Raw genomic sequence first — 18,765 nt, 5'->3', positions numbered from 1 at the left:
TACAGTCACGTGACCATATACGTCAAAAGTTGAAACTAGTATAAATACAAGTATATGGAAACTTAAGGCCACCTTATAAATAATTTTTCATGTTTTATTTTAATGTAGCATATTATTTCCAGAAAGGATACAAATCTATTTTTACTTAAAGTATGCAGTATTATATACAATTTATTCATAGGCTACAATAAAAATTGTCTGAAATAAATATGCTAAAAGGCTGTATTTGTCTGCTTTTCTGGATCATATCATTATAGATAATTTAGATAATCCAAAAGCCAATTATTTATTTTGTCCATGAGAAAGCACTATTAGAATCTGCCTGAATATTTGAGCAATTGACATTTTATCACAGGTATTAGTATTTAGTTCCTTAATGAAAGTAAAATTAAGTGTCACATTATGGAAAAAACGTCACTACAAATTAGATTACTGATTTGGCTTTCTCAGCTGTGCAGTGGGTTGTCCTCTAATCCAGTGGTTCCCAACCTTTTTTCCTTGGAGCCCCCCCACTTCCATCTAAAAAAAAGTTTGGCCCCCTTAGGACCTAATCAGTAAAAAAAAAAAAAAGATATGTGGCTAAAAAAATTGATAGAAAGCATTCCAACAGAAGAGGTCTACACACACTTGTTCTTAGCAAAAGCCCTTTATATAAACCATCCAGTAAGTGTTTTATCATGATTTTAGTCAACATGTGCAAATCTAATTTTGGCAAGATCAGATGACCAGGACCGCATGGGAACCAATGCTATAATCTCTAGGTTGGCTGGTTAGTCCCCTTCTTGAAGCTTCTCTGGGCAAGACACTGAACCTAAAATGACTCCTAAAGGCAACATTCAATGTGTGAATGAGCTGCTTGATACTTTGTATAGCAGCCTCGGCAAGCGGTGTACAAATGTGTGTGCTACAGAACTACAGAACATTTGTTGCAAAATTTTGCAACATTTATATTTTTATTGTTTTTATTTATCCTTTATTTTAGCCGGGAGGACCCACTGAGACCGAGGTCTCTTTTACAGGGGTGCCCTGCAGCAATACAAGAATAGAAACAGCACAAATATAAACATATTAACAGTTAACAATAATAGCATCTAGACACTGAAACATATATTCACACATGGAAACCATGTCCATTTAAATTAATTCACATTGTGAAACAGTTGCAATTTCCTTCCTGAGGTAGTTTGGATACTAGATCTTTAAAAACGCTGTATGAAACAAGAGAGGGCAACTTAGCTGTCCTCTGAAGGTCATTCCACATGAATGGGTGCAGCAACACTAAAGGCAGTCTTTCCCCATTCAGTTCTAAACCTCTGTGTTTTCTAAGTTATCCAGTTTTGAGAGCTAGTCGAATGGCTCGATATGTTTATGGACATTAGAGTAGTAAGGTAAGAAGGGAGTTTACCTATGAGTGCCTTGTAAATAAACAAAATACTGTGCTGCTTTCTTAGTTGACCCAATGAGGACCAGCCTACAGAACGATAAAGGTCACAATGATGAGTTTGAAATCTATCGCCTGTGATAAAGTGAAGAGCACTGTGGTATAAGTCATCTAAAGGCTTCAAGACAGAAGCAGATGCGTGTATGTAGAGTGTGTCTCCATATTCCAAAACGGGCAGTATTGTAGCCTGGACAATCTTTTTGTTAGGCAGGATTTGTTCCTATACAGAAAACCAAGTTGCGGCCTTATTTTTCCAGTTAAACAAGAAATGTGAGACCTATACGACAAATCATGATCTAGCCAGATACCTAAATATTTAAACTGTTGAACACACTCAGTGTTTACATTGTCTGCTGTTGACAATGTGGCATTGATGGGTTCAACGTTCTGTCTTGAGAAGATCATATATTTTGTTTTTTCGGGGTTCAGTTTCAGTTTAAGATAAACAAGAGTTTGCTGGAAGTTAAAATCGGTCTGTGGCAATGAAAGGGCTTGACTATTGGAGGGCGCAATAGCATATAACATTGCATCGTCAGCGTACGCGTGAATTTTACAGTTTTCAATATTTTCTGCAATCCTATTTATATACACTGAGAATAGAATTGGTTTTGAATTTGATCATATTGTACTGTTTACTTGCACCAATATAATACTGTGCCTTTGCAAAATGTGAACGCAAACTCTTTGAAACTCTGTTGAAAATATAAAAGAAGAAGAATCTACAAACTTACATATTTATTCTTTTACAAAGTTGACTTGAACATAGAAAAATTACCTGTTGGTGAAAAGTGACCGTCGACTTCCCCCATTCTTGGATTATTTGTTGCTTTCAGGGCCAGAACTTGTAACAAACGTAATTTCTGTGTTTCCATGTATTAATAAGAAATAGTGGGATGGGATGTAAGTGACATATTGAAGTTAACTCAAGTCATTTTATTCATAGAGCACATTAAAAGACAACGAACTTGGACCAAAGTGCTTTATTTACTCGAGCAAGTTAACGGCATTCTGGAAAACAGCGCCCTGAGAGTTTTGATTAGCACTTTAGATAAAGCTTTTATTTGATCCAAATTCTGTTCTGGTGAGTATTTCAAACTTCTATTACTTTATTTGCCTAATTAACAACATCCTTGAGGTAATTATAATACTTTTTCCTTCACAACAGTTATTGTGAGAGCTCACAAGTCACTCAGATAACAGACTGTAAATATTAAGAGAACAGCCCGTGTAGGAAGTTATTTTATTCCTATAATCTAAGGTACAGCCGTATATAAAGTTCAAAATGGCCCCAACCAACTGTATCATAAATATAATGAACCCTACAAAAATGATGAACTAATCAAAAACATAAAAGCATCACGAGTACATATGAATAGACAGAATACATGTGTAAGACATATTACTTGTTTCTTTAGTAAAATGTTGTATAGTGAAATTAGCATACTTAACTGACTATCACTGATGACAGCTGTAGTTATCCTCTGCAGATTTAGTGTAAAAAGCTTTCACTTCATGTTCAAAGATGCTTCAGAGATAGGATTGTTTCCTTTAAAAAAGAAAGGCTGGCCTATGATAAGTATAAAGTAAGTATATTGATAACCTCAACAAAGAAATAAAGATTTTCATTCAGTGTATTTTATTTCTCTTTTTAACACTGGTTTATATAAACAATGTAAACAGTTTGTTAGTTGGTAGAGACGCTGTCTCTCAACCGGAAGGTCGAGGGTTCGATCCCCAGCTCCTGCAGCCACATGTCCGATGTGTCCTTGGGCAAGGCAATTAACCCCAAGTTACTCCTGCTGCTTCATCTGCGACGTAGGAATGAATGGGATTAGTTACTTCTGATGGTCTCACTACATATCGACCTCTGCCATCAGTGTGTGAATGGGTCGGTGTGACATGCGGTGTAAAAGTGCTTTGAGTAGTGTTATATACGTAAACTGACCTCAAGTCCATTTTTACCATTTACTGTGTTTTGACAGTTCAAGGAGAACTGACACACAGGCTTTGTGAGAGGAGGCAAGAGCTGTCAAATAACTGAATCCTGGTGATGAAAAGTTATTGATCCACAAGCACACAAATAAACTGTATCAAATTAGCGATAAAATACAATACAGAACAGAAGAACACTGTTATGAGTAAAAAGCTTTGTGGATTAGAGCTGGTTTCACTTGACACGAAAAAGCATCCAGTGTTGTTTGGAAAACTAGATGTTACTTTATAAACACACAGAATATTAACATCTGCTAGCTGCCTAAATATATGCCCCTTAAGAAAATGTGTAATACTGTTTTCTCTATTAGTAGATATTCTTAAGGAAAAGGACATTTGTAATCTTCTGCAGTTTGATCTTGAAATGTAAAAATAGTCCAGATTTTTCTGACAGCCCAGCTGACACAGTAACAGTTTCAGCTGTCATAAATATTCCTCTTCTTTCAGCATCAGTTTTACCTGCTTTCTCTTGCTGCCTCATGTCTGCCAGTCGTGTAGGTATTAGGCCAGAAGAGGGCGACAGCGTCCTAGAAACCTTTGGGGCACTGATGCTCCAGCTTCCGGGTGTTTTATTGATCTGTTCAATAGAGTTCAGTTATTTGTCTTCATCTATACAAACAGATGTGATGAGTAAGATTTGAAAGGGTCCAACTCTCAGGCAGTACGAAATTAACTTTCAAGAAACATTGGAGACAAAAAAGCAAAACCATAAAATGTTGGGGTGAAAATGCATTAAGAAGCTTTTTTCTTATTTGTATTCAGTTAAATCCTGATTTGAATAAATGTATCTAGTTGGCTTGATTTAGAGATGTCAAGGCGCTGCACATGCAGTGAATGATCCATTTAAATTTTAAATATGACATGAGGCAAAACAGAGATTAGCTCAAATGTTATTCTGGCAAAAACATGCCTGTGTGTACATTAACATTGATGTACTTATAGTGTTCCATAAGAAACTATACTAGATATGTTCAGTTCTCCTCCACATTTCATCCTAACTATTTTATTTTATTCATCAGTCTCCACAGCATGGTTTTAAGATTGTAGTCACTGGGATCCACTTAGAGGTATCATTGAGCCACAGTCCTACGAGAATCTGAGCTTCATCCATTAAAGATTGTTTTTCATAGACAGGAACAGAAATGCAGAAAATTCGAGATATTTAATTTAATCAAACACTCTGTCTGATGTCTTGTTCTGTTCATCTTACTGTTGATTTACCTCATGGAAATGTTACTAAAGGAGAATTATGATTTCTGAACCGTGCCGATGACATCTGTAAATGAAGACTTAATCTATCATACTGAAGCTAAAAAAGAAATTATGAAATACTCCAGGAATAATACATATCTTCTGCTTATATCTGATTCTGGCATACAGCTCGTGTCTGCAGATGAACAGAGAAATGTAATGTGCCTTCCAACTCGCGGCATCCTCATCTTTGCACTCTATTGATTTCCTGTCAATCCAAATATTCTGCATCAAAGTGATGTCATGCACAGCAAGTGGCCGACTCCTCAGTGGATTATTTTATTCTTCTGAAGTGTTGTTTGTTTGGGTTTTAACCTTCACAATTAAAAGGTCACTTCTCTTGTCGCACTTAATCAGCATCCAGTGTTAAATTTTAAGTTCCTCTTCAGTGCTTTGATTAAGGTTAATTTCATATTCCAACATTTGATGGATTTATCAGATCTTTAGAAATTCCTCAAATCAATGAAAATGTCCATGATTGTTTTTTCTAAGCTCAGGCTGACTCGTAAAAGTATCTCTCATTTAGGCTGACAAACTATTCATACCCCAAATATATAATATAAATAAATGTCACATTTGAGAAAACTGGAAGAGGCAAGACATTTGTTAAAAAGTAACAGTCAAAAGATACTATTAACATGTTCCATTTATTGTGGCATCTTGATTTTTGGTCAAAAACAGGAAAGAAAAAAAAAACCCATTTGAACTCATACCAAGGATTCAAGCACAGATTTATGTATACATGATTAAACAAAAGGCAACATTTGATGCAATATCAATATCAATAGCCTGGTTCAAACAAATGAAATGAACATCTATAATAAATCACAATTACACTCATTCTTGTGCCACGATTAGTTATGCTGCCTACATGTACAGCTGTTCAGACCTTGTATTGTATTCATTTTACTAATGCGATAACCTGCATTGTTGGCTATGGATGTTATGGAGAATTGCTCATTTACAGTGAAAGGTATTCTATACCAATAATTGAGTGGCACAATATGGACCGATGTTAACAGTGGGCCACCTGCACAGTCACCACCATCAGGCAGCTGGTGGTATGGAGTCACTTAGGGGTCCCTGGAGGAGCCGTCACGGTCGACTGAACAGAGAATCTCACCAGCTTATGAGGGGAGAGTGTCGAGGTCAACGCCACGTATGATGCAAAGAGACACTAATGCAGCGGGGCATTACAAATGAAAAGTTGTTGTGAATTATTGATGTCAACATCTGAGGTCCGCAGACTTCACTTCTGGTCGTCAGCACATATTGTGAGAGCGTTTGTTAACTTTGATTGGCTGCAACGATAAATGACAGATGCCCAAACAGAGATGCATTCACTTCTTTTATTCATAAGATGGGAATATTTTTTACATCTTATGCACAGCAGATACAAAGACAAACATTTTCTAAACCACAAACTAAATTCCTCCATCACTCTAATCCTGCTTCCCATTTCAAAATGGCCACCCCCAAAAAAACAACCCTTTTTCGTTTGTAGTCCAGTTTCACATTCTGAAAGATCGTTTTACAGCAATCTCATTTTAGCAGAATGGCACAAGCCACCTTCGGAATACTTCCTCTTTTTTTTTGACAGATGCCCATTTCCCCTTTAAACAAATTGCACTTTTTTCTTCTTTAAAACTACGTCAACAGGATTATAGGATCATAAAGTAACACCAAGAACACAAGAGACGACTAATCCATCCAACTTATACAGGTTTCATTATTTAGTTGCACAAAAATGCATAAATATACATTACACAAAAAAGTACAAAAATATTTGTACTTTCCTTTGCTCAAATAATGACAGACACTGATATGATCATAAGGACTGGGGTTGTCATAGAACGAAGGGATGCATTCACAAGGTCCATGCGAGATAAGCCATTTACACAACAGCCTAGCTTTCACAGAGGTAAGACCAAGGTTCTACAGGAAAAACAAAACATTTCACTGTCTAGGTCAAGGTAGAGCGAGGCAACACAAACACTAAGAAAATTAGGATACACAGAACTCTGCGTTCTAAATTCATGCCATAAAGACTAACATGCAATGACTCTTAACGCCTCTAAACCTCCCAGGAGCAGCGGTGACTCGAGGAAGGACTAGCTTAACAACGGTAACTTCAATTTGTCAAATTCTCCTCATCAAATATGACCCATGGAGTTTGATACTGGGCTTTGCATGAGGTTATTTATTTATTTATTTATTTTACATGAAGTGCTAGGATGGTACCGCAATAGTTGCCAAGGAAAAGCTCAGATTGTCGACAGCAAGATGGTTTCAACTCAGGCTCCCCCCACAGACAATCGTGAGAAGATATAAATACTGTTTGTTTATAGTAATGCACATTTGTCCATTAAATAAACCTGATTAAATTAATGAAGAGCTTGGCAAACCTCACTTCAGCTGGACAAAGGTGTGGTTTCCAGAGGCCTGAAGATAAACATGGAAAACAAGAGTTAGTCTTAACAAGAAAAATTTAACTTCTAGTCAAGTTTTATAAAAGACACTAATACACCAAAAAAAAAAAAAACTGCGAGCCCCAAGAAAATTTCAAACTATTAAAACAAATCTTCAAAGAAATAAAACAGGCAACATATTACATATCATTAAATTCTGAAAAAATGCTTAACAAGTGGGCATTGTAGATTTGTATCATGCATTGTTAAAAAGCAGTAAACAGTGATTGTATGGTTTAGTAATTTCAAGTGAAGTTACTGAACATTGATGCTTTATTCTACGTACGTCACATCAGGACGTGAATTTGAAATCAATTCAAAAACGTCGGTACCCTGCTACTTCATAATGACTGAATCATGTAACCCTCATCAGTGTGACTAATGGTTCTTCGTCAACAATGGAAGCTCCAGCATTGTCTCATGTATTTTTTTTTCTTTTCCCAATATATCTCATGAACATACCCAAATAATTACAAAGCTACTATACGTGTGTCTAGATTTCATGCGTGCCATATTTCTTTATAATGATTTTAACTTTGAATCAAATCCATGCAACTTGTGCTTATTATCTTATTTAACCTTGTATGTATATTAGTCTTTTTGCTTATATTGGGTTTATATTTAATGTTATACTTGTTGTACATTGAGAGCTCAGTTACTGAAGACAAATTCCTTGTGTCTGTCAGCATACATGGCCAATAAAACTAAATCTGAATCCAAATCGTTAATCCCTAATAAATGTTCAATTTACCAATCTTTTAGAATCATTTGTTTAAAACCACAGCACCCAGATGTTTAAGAAATTGGGCTTATGGCCACAGAGATTAGTGATGTGGATAAGTGATAAACACAATGTTATTTTAATAATTGCATGGGAACAACATGCAACAAAAGTAACGAAGTATGTAAACACAGAATAACAGAAGCCTAATCTCTTTAAACCAAACTCTTTTTTTTACTGTTATGTTGACACATTATGCAGTTTACAGTCAAACATTGTGTCAATGTATTCATGTAGATTGACTGACATGTTAGCAGTAAGAGGATGTTGGGTGTTTGTTATTTATTTATTTATTTTTATATCTAAGGAAACAACAACAACACTGTTTGACCAAAGGTTACTCACTAAACATCTAACAAAACTGCCGGGACTTCCATCCAGGCTGGGAAGTCTCAGAGGGGGTAGGGTACCAGCGCATCTAAGGAAACACAAACACAGTCATGTACAGCATACCAAAACCATGCTACAGAGCTTCAGTCCTTAATTCACAGAGGTGATTTACACACTTAAATTTACTTTTCCAACAGCAGGTTTAGGAGGACTGTCCCTTTAAGATGTGCTCACTGAAGCCATGGGAATGTGGGTCATGTAGCTGCTCATTGAGGACAATGGTCCTTGAGTAATTAACAGGCATGGAAATGTGGAGAGTTGAACCTCTCCATGTGTTAAACATTTCCACAGGCTGATCAGCTGGTATGCCTGTAACCTTTCTATACCTGGGACTAAAACTTGTGGCAGCATGAGGCCTCACTTTTCTACACACTGAAACAGGACGAAGGTGACAAACGCTAGAAGCTTTATATACTCAGGAGGTTACCAGCATTTTAGAAACATTTGGAGACTCTTGCCTTGCCATCCGGTCAAACTAACGAGACCGAGAGGAGAACTCGGAGCTTTTTAGGGATCTTTCATCAGATTATAATTAAATAAGGCCTTTCCCTCCCTTTATGCGTCCACACATTCAGCTTATAGTCCAACAGGAACGTGGAGAGTAAGTTGGCACCTCCAGAGAAGTCCATCAAGTCTGACAATTTCTCCAAGCAAATACCTGACATTCCTCTGCCTCCTGTGCCCGTCAAAATGGCCCGTGTAAAAGCTGCCTACTTTACAGGGCAGCACTCCCCTCTGCTTGAACACTGCTCGAGGAAGTTAGATCACAATGAACTTTAAATGACCCAACAAGAGAAATATTTTCCATTGCTATTGTTAACCAAAAGCCCTGCCCAGTAGTTAGCAGCTGGAGCATTTAAACTGCAATTAGCTTACAATGTAAACACTTTGTGCTGCCCCATCTTATCTGTTGTATTTTCAGTAGGCACGATGGAGCTTGTATTAAAAGGTTTACAAAGAACATTTTCAAACCAGATCTATAAATGTAACCAAACATGTACTGAATTGATTTCAGGCTGAACAGTAGTGATCACCATGAGTTAGAGTAGCAACACTCTCAAAGCAAACCTCAAAGTCTCAGCTGGGATCAAACTTCATCTGAAGGGTCTCATTTATTTTATTCTGCCCACTGACTGATCAAAACATGATTTTATCAGAAAGTACTTTTTATGTGCCTGCACTGAAGGGACAGTGATGCATGAAAAGAAAAATGTATACATGTCAAAGACTCGTCCAAAAAAGGAAGACTTTGGCCAAAATAGCCAGATGACAGCAACAAAGAGGGATTAAAGCTAAGTGCATGCTATTGTAATGTTACACAACATCAAAGAATGTCCACATTTCTCCATGAGACATTTTCCATTTCAAAATGACAAACGATTTAATTACAGTATAACTCATGGTTTTAAATTGGACTAGGCTCTCTGTTTCCCCAAAATCAAAACAGGGCACAAGATGTGCAGCGAACAGCTACTTCAAGACTTGATATCGAGGTAAGCTTCAGCAACATGTGTGCCGTTATTGTAATACCTCAGAGAACCACTGGGATCGTATCAAGAATCTGCTTTTAACAGTGCACCATGACTACAAGTGAAAAGTTGCAGGGGTGCATCATTATCTTTTTCGGAAAACTTTTGGGATTCTTTGATGGAAGAAAAAAGTGTATGCAGAAAGAAACTTACATGCATTTAATGGAAGACAGATTTTGTTTCTCAACAAAAGGAACCCTTTATTTTCGGAGCATAAAGAGTGCAACGGAAATAGAAGATAAGAGAAACACACACCGGTTGGTCCCTCACCTGGGCGTGGAGGGCTGCAGCAGCGGCAGCAGCCGCTGGGTAAGTGAAGGCTGCGTGAGGGAGGCCCGGGGTCAGCTCCGTGGTGTACAGGGGGTACGGAGTCCAGGCATCCGGAGATGCTGGGATCAGTGCTGCCCCTGTCAGATCATCTGGGGAAGTACAGGGCAGAGGAAACAAAGCTGACGGACCTGATCTGCTTCTAAAATGCACGTTTTTTATTTTTAATAATTGGTTTAATGTTGTAAATAAGGAAGAGGTGTGTAATAAAAACATGCTGCACCTAAAGGTTTCGTTACGATTTCTGATGTCATAAAGTGTCTTTTTTGCTGATCATTAATAACTTTAATTGTAGTCATAACCTGTTTGGTCATTACTTATCTAAATGAGTCTTACTACCTTAAAAAAGGTGCATTCAGACCAGTTTTCACTTTTGTCCTTATGTAGAATGACCCTGTAAACATATAGTTTGGATAAGAGCAACCTCTTTTGGCCATTACCCAAATCTCTCTCTCCCCCCCCCCCAGCCAAAACCCTAGAGTTCGAGAGCCCTTGACTGTGTAGTCGCTCTTTAAGCAGCCACAAGGGGAAGAAGAAATCTTTATAGAGCTACAGAATAAGACACAATTCATTGATAATTGTATTAGCTTCATACCTAAATATCAGAGTGAGTTCTTTAGACATTGAAGAAAAATGCGATTTAATGTCTCAATGATTAAATCCCATTCCTTGCAGTCAACATGAAACTAACTAAAGCTGATCATTTACACAGATATGGACTTATATCCTCACACTAGTAACCATTATCCATGTAACACTGCCACCAGTCAAGAAGTACTCTGGGAATTTCTTCTACCACTTTGTTTGGGGTCTCTAACACTTAAGTTGGAAGGTCAGATAACCATGACCCCTTGATCTCTCAAGACACAAGCCACCATCCTCTCCCCTGGGTGCACTCAAAACAGAGAGGAAGGGGTTCACACAAGTTCAACCGGATTGGACTTCACATGTGAAATTGTGAGGCTCTCTAAAGTATGGGCAGACCTCCCATTATTATTTCAAACGTCATAGTGCAATTTCAGCAGCAAGGAGTTAATAATGCTGTTTGGCTGCAGTGAGTACCAGGACAGGAACTGGTTAAGGACGGTCAATGTTTAATAGAATGCTTTAATTTCTAATTTGATAAACAAATTTATACATTGCTAAGCCTGCTAACTCCCATTGTAAACACCCTGCCCATGCTGAACCTGAACCCTCCTAACATTTGCTGTGAATGAAGACTAAATTAAAGCTGTGGAAACCTGTTCTGAATGCATCTTTACACCATCATGAACCACCTGTTAAAAATCTGATTAATCCAGCAGGTGTTTTTGCAAAAGAAAAAGAGCAGACACACGACTGCTGCCTAAACCCGTTGACAGCGATATTTCACAGCTGGACTGAAGCAAAGCGGCTTTCTGAAGAGTCGAGATGGCACATGCATGTGGAGGTGAGTTAGTCCTTCAATTGTTAGATTCTGTTTTCAACTCCTTCCCATTTGTCTTTAATGTCTAGACATCTTTAGAGAGATTTTTAAGAAAGGGTAAGAAGGGATTTGAGTACTGGCGTTGCCAAGGTGAGAGTGGATGAGAGAGCCTAGAGTGGTGCAGCCGTAAAACTTACATGGGTCCCGTGCAATGAAGTGAGCTCCTAGAGCAGGGTGGATATTTGTGGGGTTCGGTGTGGCCATCAGCTTACTCTTTGCCATCTTCGTGTTGGCTTTAGCAAACTCTAAGCGCAGGGTCTGGGGGCTTTCGGGGTCAAAACGGATACCCTGGGGGAGAGACGGAGGAGGGGAGGAAGGGGACATAGTAACGTAAGGGAGGTGGGCAGAGTTTGAGGGGGCTGTAGCTCAGTAGTCTTACTTGGCCTCCTTTCCTAAAGCCATGTTTCAATACTAAGGATGTGTCCTTCAAGCTTCCCATGAGCTGAACTATTCTGTCCTCCTCCTCTTGGATGTTGAAATACACCCTCTGCCCCTGACAAGTGTTTATAAAAGAAAGTCTTTAACAAGGGAAGACTTAAGGATACATCCTGAAATATTTCAACAGACTCCATCTCCCGATCCTCATGATGAATTTAGGAGCAGAGGCGACAGGACGAGGAGGGGTTCAGCCTGTCACACGAGCCACGAGGGGAGGGAGATGAGGAAAAGGGTCGACGGTGAGACTTTGAGTGTAAATCCTTTTAGGTGGTTTAACCCTGCGTGTGTTCTTGTGCCCTAAGCGTTGTGCCCACATGCAGGTGAGTAGTATTTTGGTGTGTATGTGTGTCTGTGTGTGACTGCTGGTGTATCTAAGAGGTGCTGCTCATAAGAAGGCTAAAGGCTATGAGAGAGAAGTGTTAGATTCTGCCAATGTGGGCTACTGGGTGCCAAATAAAGAGGTTACACTACTGAAGATGTGTCCAAATAACACTACACATGTGGCTATGGAACAAGTATTACAGTAAAGCAGTGATATATGCAAAATAAGGAAAGCTATATCAGACTAAGAAGGGATGTGTATCAAGGTCAAAGTAAACTACCGTAAGGCTACGGGATTCTGGTCTCTTTCCAAAAATGGCCCTGCCATTGAATTATAAAAAGACAAAATGGGTTGGCTTTGAGAGATTTTAAGGGAAAGGAGTGCCAATCACTTTTTCCTTCAGGTTTAAGCAAAGGTTAGAACAAATCTAGGAAAAACAACAATTGGAGATGATCTTTAAAAAAAAGGGGGGGAAAAAAAAACACTGACTGAAAGTTAAGAAATAAAAACAAGTGAACGCTTACATTAAGTGAATTTTTTGCAGCTTCAGCTCCAGTGCGACTGTCAAAGGTTACAAACCCGACTGGCTAGAAGACAAAAGGGAAGAAGCAAACGGTGACAACCAGCACAAACACGAGCATTTTAACATACAAGAACCTACATTTTAGTTAAACAATCCATTGATTATTTATGTCTTACATGTGCTCTGGTATAAATTCCTTTTAAAGCCAAACATCTTTTTCCTTCAAAATATTAATATGCAAGAAAGTGAATTTCTGTCAAATCAATCTTTTTATGCCATTATATTTATGCCTAGGTAGAAAATATGTTCTAACTCAAAACAACAACAAAGACCAATTTAATCCTTTTTAAGCTAATGTTGACATGAACAAGACGGCCAATAGTGGTGGCCATTTCTTCAGTGAAGTATTTGAACAGCTTCTATGGGAGGCACCTCACCTGTTTTGATGTTAACTTAATCAGTGACCCTTCATAACCCTGTGGGGAAGAGAGACAGCCAATTATCCACCCTGCAGTCACATGCAGTAAGTCAGACATGAACATTTCTTGCTTTATCAAGAGGAACCCATTTGTGTGCACCTTCAGGTTGACCCTGACAGTCGTTACACATATATTTTATGGTACAGAAAAAAAAAATCCAAATAATGCAGTTTCCATAAACTTGGGAAAATGTTATCCTTAAGGCTGAAATTAAGAATGTTAATACCATTTAGTTCAATGAAAGAAGAAGCACATTCTTAGCAGATATCTGAGGGTTGTCTGTTTTAGGATTTAGCAGGATTTCTAAATAAACAGTGAAAAACAGCACGAGTGTTGGTTAAAATATGAGCACTACCAGAGAAAGGGGAATTTTGCCTTTAGAGCGTCTTGACAGATGGGCTCTTTCCTGATCCTGATTTACATTCATGGAAAATTAAACCACTTTTACTGGCTGTAATAAATCTTCAGCAACAATCCCAAACCAGATCAGATATTAGGAGTTAAAGGGAGGTGGAAAATAATCAATATTAAAGGTTTCTCCAGAAGAAAAGAGAGAGAAAAAAAAAAGGTTATTTCGTCTTAAAGTGTCACTGAGTCAGATTTAACTTCATTTCCACACACTCAGTTGTGTTGGCCTTCTGCAGAGAAATGGACTAAAAGGTAAACCTGTTACTGACTTAAGAAAACAAAACATTTCAGTGGTTTCACAATCTCCAAATGTAACGACGAGAAATAAAGATGTCTACACAGAGTGCGAGCTGGGTCATGGAGAGGGTTCGTTGGCCAATCGCGAGGGCTACTCATTTACACATTCCACACGATCATCCATGTGCGAGGGATACCACTTCCAATTTCGTTAGTTAGGACACGGGTGGGAGGGGTGTTTATGGAGGTGGAGTCTGGTCAAAAACAGAGAAATAGACAAACAATGGTGTGGCCTCATTTCCATATATGCAAATCTTTCCAGACCTCCATTAACAGAGGGACTGTTTGATGAAAAGATGTACAAAAGAGCAGCACAGATACACTTTGTGTGCGCTACCAGGAGGAATAATACTGCAGTGTATTATACACCTCCTCAATCTCACTTACTTTTTAATGATTATAATGTTCAAAGGACTACCTCTGTGTGCAGCACCTATAATTAGCACTTCTTTATCGCTGTAACTGGCTAACAGCAGCTACCTTTGCATGAAAACAGAAAATTGAAGATTATATTTCTGGAAAATAAATCTCCAAACTCAAGGCCTTCCCAAACTTGTCATATTTCATGTTGTTACCTACCTTGAAAGGTCTGAAGAGAAGGTAAAGTTCCCGTGGTTTGATATCGACAGGTAGGCCGCTGACAAACAGCGTTCGTACCTGCAAACAAAAACCAATAATGCAAATAGTCAGTTTGCAGTGAGCAGTCGAATATTCAGTGTCTTAATACACTAAATGTTTCTCCCTCCACTCAAATAACAGACACACATTGATCTGAAGACTTAGTTATACATTCAAAATACTTTCATGTTATCATCAACCAACAACATCGACGAAAGTGGCAGCAGAAAACACTGCACAGCTTCAGTTCATTTACAGTCTATGCTTCAGTTTGGAATATGCTTGACCTGCTTCACCTCCTCCTCATGGGTCAGATGTGTTGTTAGTCTGGTCTTGTGTATCCAAACTTTCTTGACTCTAAGCTGAAAACCCATTAAGCATGCAATTTCGAGCAGCTCGAAATCAAATCGAGCAGCTTTCCTTTACATGAGAACGGCAGGAGATTCAACTCTGTTTATTCCCCTCTATGAATTATTGTTTAATAGATATAAAATTAAAGGCCTTAAAAAAAAAAGAGGAACACATTTCCAGTAATTAAAGAAAATCTAAGATGATATTTCTTCATACTACAGGATGTTCCTTAATGCTCACACAGATGTAAATGTACCCAAGTTAGCCATGAGGCTTTAAATTAGGCTTCCTATGATTTTAAGTTATACAATAAAGATAGAGTAGTTATAAAAATACACTCCGTAAGCTAATCAACATGAGCCATCAATTTATGAATCACAGGTTATTTTTAGAGAGACAGTTATTTTTAAATGTATTTGCTCAGAATTATGAAGCGACCTCTTGGCCCTCAGGTTGGGAACCATTGTTTAAGTCCTAGTCAAGATCCCAAATTAGGAATTTGACACATCTGATGTGAAAATACAGTAATCCCTTTAGATTTCACATTTGTCTCAGAACTGAAAAGAAAGAAATGTGACCGAAAACAAAATATATTAAGATCCTGTGATTGCTACACTGTATTAAGTGCTTAACGGTGAACATATGACCATGCTGGAAGACCCCTTGGACCCCTTCAAGGACCCCTGATTATTGGATACTGAAAGCTGCGTACAGTGTGGCCGTGGAAATAAAGCATGCAGTGCAAGGCCCATTAGTTCCCAGCCGGTGGGGAGGCCCTGAGTACAATGGGGCTGCCAGAGGAACAGCAATGAGCAGTGGACAACAGAGCACAGCGTGACACCATTTCCTTCCTCTGACCTGCAGCCCCGGCCCTGCCAGCCCTCCGGCATTTTTCAGGTGCCGCACAGCAGCATTTCTCAGACCTCTACATGTCAGAGCATACAGCAATATTAAATCGGCACAGCTGGACACATGCTCAGTGGGGATGTTTTAATGTGATCACCGGCTTCTCTTTGAATTGAAGTTTATAACCTTTAAACTGAGCTGAAGTCCAGCCAAACGTTTCTTCTAATGCATCAGACTATTTTACAGAAATGTTTAAAACAAATGGAAATACTGCCGGCTGTGTCTTGATTAAAATGGTCTCTACAAACGGATTCAAAATGCTTTTAATACCTGTACTGGCCCGTTTGCTTAATCATTGTTCTCAATAACAAGGAGAAGAAAACACTGAAGCAAATTAGGCTAAGAAAAGTCAAGTGGCCACACGTGTCTTTGCAGGGAGATAATGGGAACAAAGGAGGAGCAACAAAAGGCCCTGCGCTCCCCTCAGTGCGTCTCCATAAGGAGTCATTAAAGAGGAAATACAGCCGGCCACACAGAGCGACAGAGAGTGACTGCTGGAAACAAAAAAAGACATCATGGATCTTGAAGAGGGCAGTCAATTAACTCAGCTGATTCAAATGTTGGCTTTATTACATTTTCTTAATTATAAATATATTAAATTACCTACAGAATAAAAAGGATATATATATTAACAGATTAAACATTACATTAAGGTTTCGGTATCATGACGGCTTTGACTTTCCTCACAAATCAGAGGGTAAGAAAGTGACATTACACTGAAGATGTTTGTATGACACCTTTTTTTTTTTCCTCCTAATGGCATGTGAATAAAAACAAATGTATTAGAAGTCACATACACACCAACAACGCTGATCTGAGGATACAGAGGAATGGGATAAAAATACTTCAAGTATATTTGGAAAAGAAGTCGATGCCCTGGGTGTTTCATACATTACATTCATAGGGCTTTTATATCTTTTTAAATTCAGATTGAAGCTTATTTGGATTTTTTTAAACACTATAATATTGTGGCTCCACCATCTTGTGATAACTTGATTTTTAGCAAGTGTATTTGTCTAATTTCTAGTTAACAATCTCCCATTAAATGCAAGATAAGCCACATTCACAGACAAGTCCAGATAAACATCTTATTTCAAGTCAAATAAAACAGAACATATGGCCTGCTTGCTTGAAACCAGTACAAAACCTACCAATGAAGCAAGAACATTTTACTTTAATGTTTTTAACTAATTCAGATATGGACATCTCATTTCAAGACTCTTAATTTGCTTTCTTCGCTCGCAGATCATGTTTCTTATTATAAGCAATTCAGATTCAGGCCGCATTTTCAGCTTTTTCTATCTTTAAATAAGATCCGGATCTGGACCGGTCAGGTGAATGTGCCTTTAATTTAATTTTGACTTAAAACTAGAAAAATACACGGGTCATTTTTTTTTGTTTAGAGTAGCCTACAAAGCCTGGCATAATTTGAAACAAAATTAAGAGTAAAAACGTTAACAGGCAAGACAAAATAACATTTAATTGGTTGAAGAGTTTCTGATTTACGGAGGTCATTATTGCTAATTAGGCTCTTCTACACCTGGTGGCTACATGTTGAAATATTTGGATTAAAATGAGACGTCACAGCAAGTTTAGGGAGTAAAAAAAAAAATGGCAATTTGAAATTACATGTTTTAAGGATAATCACATCCATCGTATTCTTAATAAGCTCACTTTATACTCCTCTTTCTGAACTACTCCAGTGGGACATAAAAGCAACGTTAAAACTACATTTTCACCGAATAAAAAGCTTGAAAGCCTATTATTATTTTAGGCTGTGGCTGAACATGAACACAGCGAGTCAGAGTTTCGGTACAGCTGAGGGATCAAACTTGTGTTAAACTCACCTCCTCCTCGATGGAGACGTTGTTATTGGGCTCTGCGTCAGCTTTGAGACTCATGTTGTCGGTCGCCTCCGCTGCCGTGGTTGCTTCTGAAAGTATCAAGAGTTTCCTCGTGGCGTGATATTTCCCCCAAGTGCGTCTAAAGCTGCCGTGAAAGTCTTGGTGGCGTTTGAACTTGACGAGAGAAGATGTGCCGAGGTGAGGTCGTGCGGACGAGGACTGCGGCGGAGAAGAAGTATCCGAGGATATCTTAGGAGAAGTATTGCGAGAGAGAATCATTCATAAAAGGAAGGAAAAGGAAAAGAAAGAAATGACAGACACGCGCTAAACTAAAGGTGAGAAGGTGGATTTGTGCTCCGTGTGTGAAGGTGAAAGATGGGGGGAAAGAAGTGCGCGTAAAAAACTCGAAGCTTCTGCGCTCACATCAATGCCCTCAGCTGTGGGACTGTGCGGGGGAAGAACAAGTAAACTTTTCTCATTGGAGCGCGTCTCTCTCTCCTCCTGTCCGCGAGTGAGCCCCCCTCCCCCCCCCCCTCTCCTCCGCCTCCTCCCTCTCCTACTTTTCAATTAGGTCATCAATTATGTTGGAGTCCGCTGTGAGCCGTAATCAGGCTGCAGATCCGCCTCAGCTGTTGCAGGAAGCGCCGGCCCCTCCGCCGCCGCATCACCGTTTCTATGGGAATGGCCATCCCCCCAAAACCTCTACAATAGGCAACATCTGAACTTAAAGTAAAACATAAAACAATATTTTAAAGTCAAACATAAATTCCCTTGTGATTTTGTAAGTCACAATCTTTACTTCTCTGTCATCCACTGAATGATAGGCCCTATAATAAATGCAATGTAGGCCTCTGTGCTTTACATTAAAGAAATATATAAATTTATATATTATCTTATTTGACTTTATTGTGACACAAACTAAATGTATTTCTATT

At 38.6% G+C, this 18,765-nt stretch overlaps 1 protein-coding gene across 2 annotated transcripts; it reads right to left on the bottom strand.

The window, feature by feature from the left end:
• Window positions 1–6,019: 6,019 nt before the first annotated feature.
• On the bottom strand, window positions 6,020–18,336 carry LOC132954871 (RNA-binding protein, mRNA-processing factor 2a). Of its 2 annotated transcripts, none has more exons than XM_061027436.1 (8): window positions 17,834–18,336; window positions 14,691–14,768; window positions 13,365–13,403; window positions 12,929–12,991; window positions 11,782–11,932; window positions 10,108–10,271; window positions 8,279–8,351; window positions 6,020–7,126 (listed from the first exon to the last, which is right to left on the bottom strand). In XM_061027436.1, exons 1-7 carry the CDS (start codon window positions 18,107–18,109, stop codon window positions 8,286–8,288), a joined length of 837 nt encoding a protein of 278 aa, XP_060883419.1. In that variant the 5' UTR covers window positions 18,110–18,336; the 3' UTR covers window positions 6,020–7,126; window positions 8,279–8,285. The 2 variants fall into 2 exon arrangements, with proteins under 2 accessions (XP_060883419.1, XP_060883503.1); XM_061027520.1 differs by having other exon boundaries at window positions 10,123–10,271; window positions 17,834–18,334.
• Window positions 18,337–18,765: the final 429 nt, after the last annotated feature.

This window comes from Labrus mixtus, chromosome 1, assembly GCF_963584025.1.
Source record: "Labrus mixtus chromosome 1, fLabMix1.1, whole genome shotgun sequence".
Classification (NCBI taxonomy): domain Eukaryota; kingdom Metazoa; phylum Chordata; class Actinopteri; order Labriformes; family Labridae; genus Labrus; species Labrus mixtus.
The sequence above is the reverse complement of the archived record's forward strand: the minus strand, read 5'-3'. Positions and strand labels throughout refer to the sequence as shown.

What these genes read in the sequence shown, in the direction of transcription:
- LOC132954871 (XM_061027436.1), bottom strand. Translation starts at nt 18,109, where the DNA reads ATGATTCTCTCTCGCAATACTTCTCCTAAGATATCCTCGGATACTTCT. An exon ending in TTAAGTTAACATCAAAACAG is followed by an intron (nt 12,992 to 13,364) that starts GTGAGGTGCCTC and finishes TTTGTCTTCTAG; the next exon opens with CCAGTCGGGTTTGTAACCTT. An exon ending in CCCAGGTGAGGGACCAACCG is followed by an intron (nt 8,352 to 10,107) that starts GTGTGTGTTTCT and finishes GTGTTTCCTTAG; the next exon opens with ATGCGCTGGTACCCTACCCC.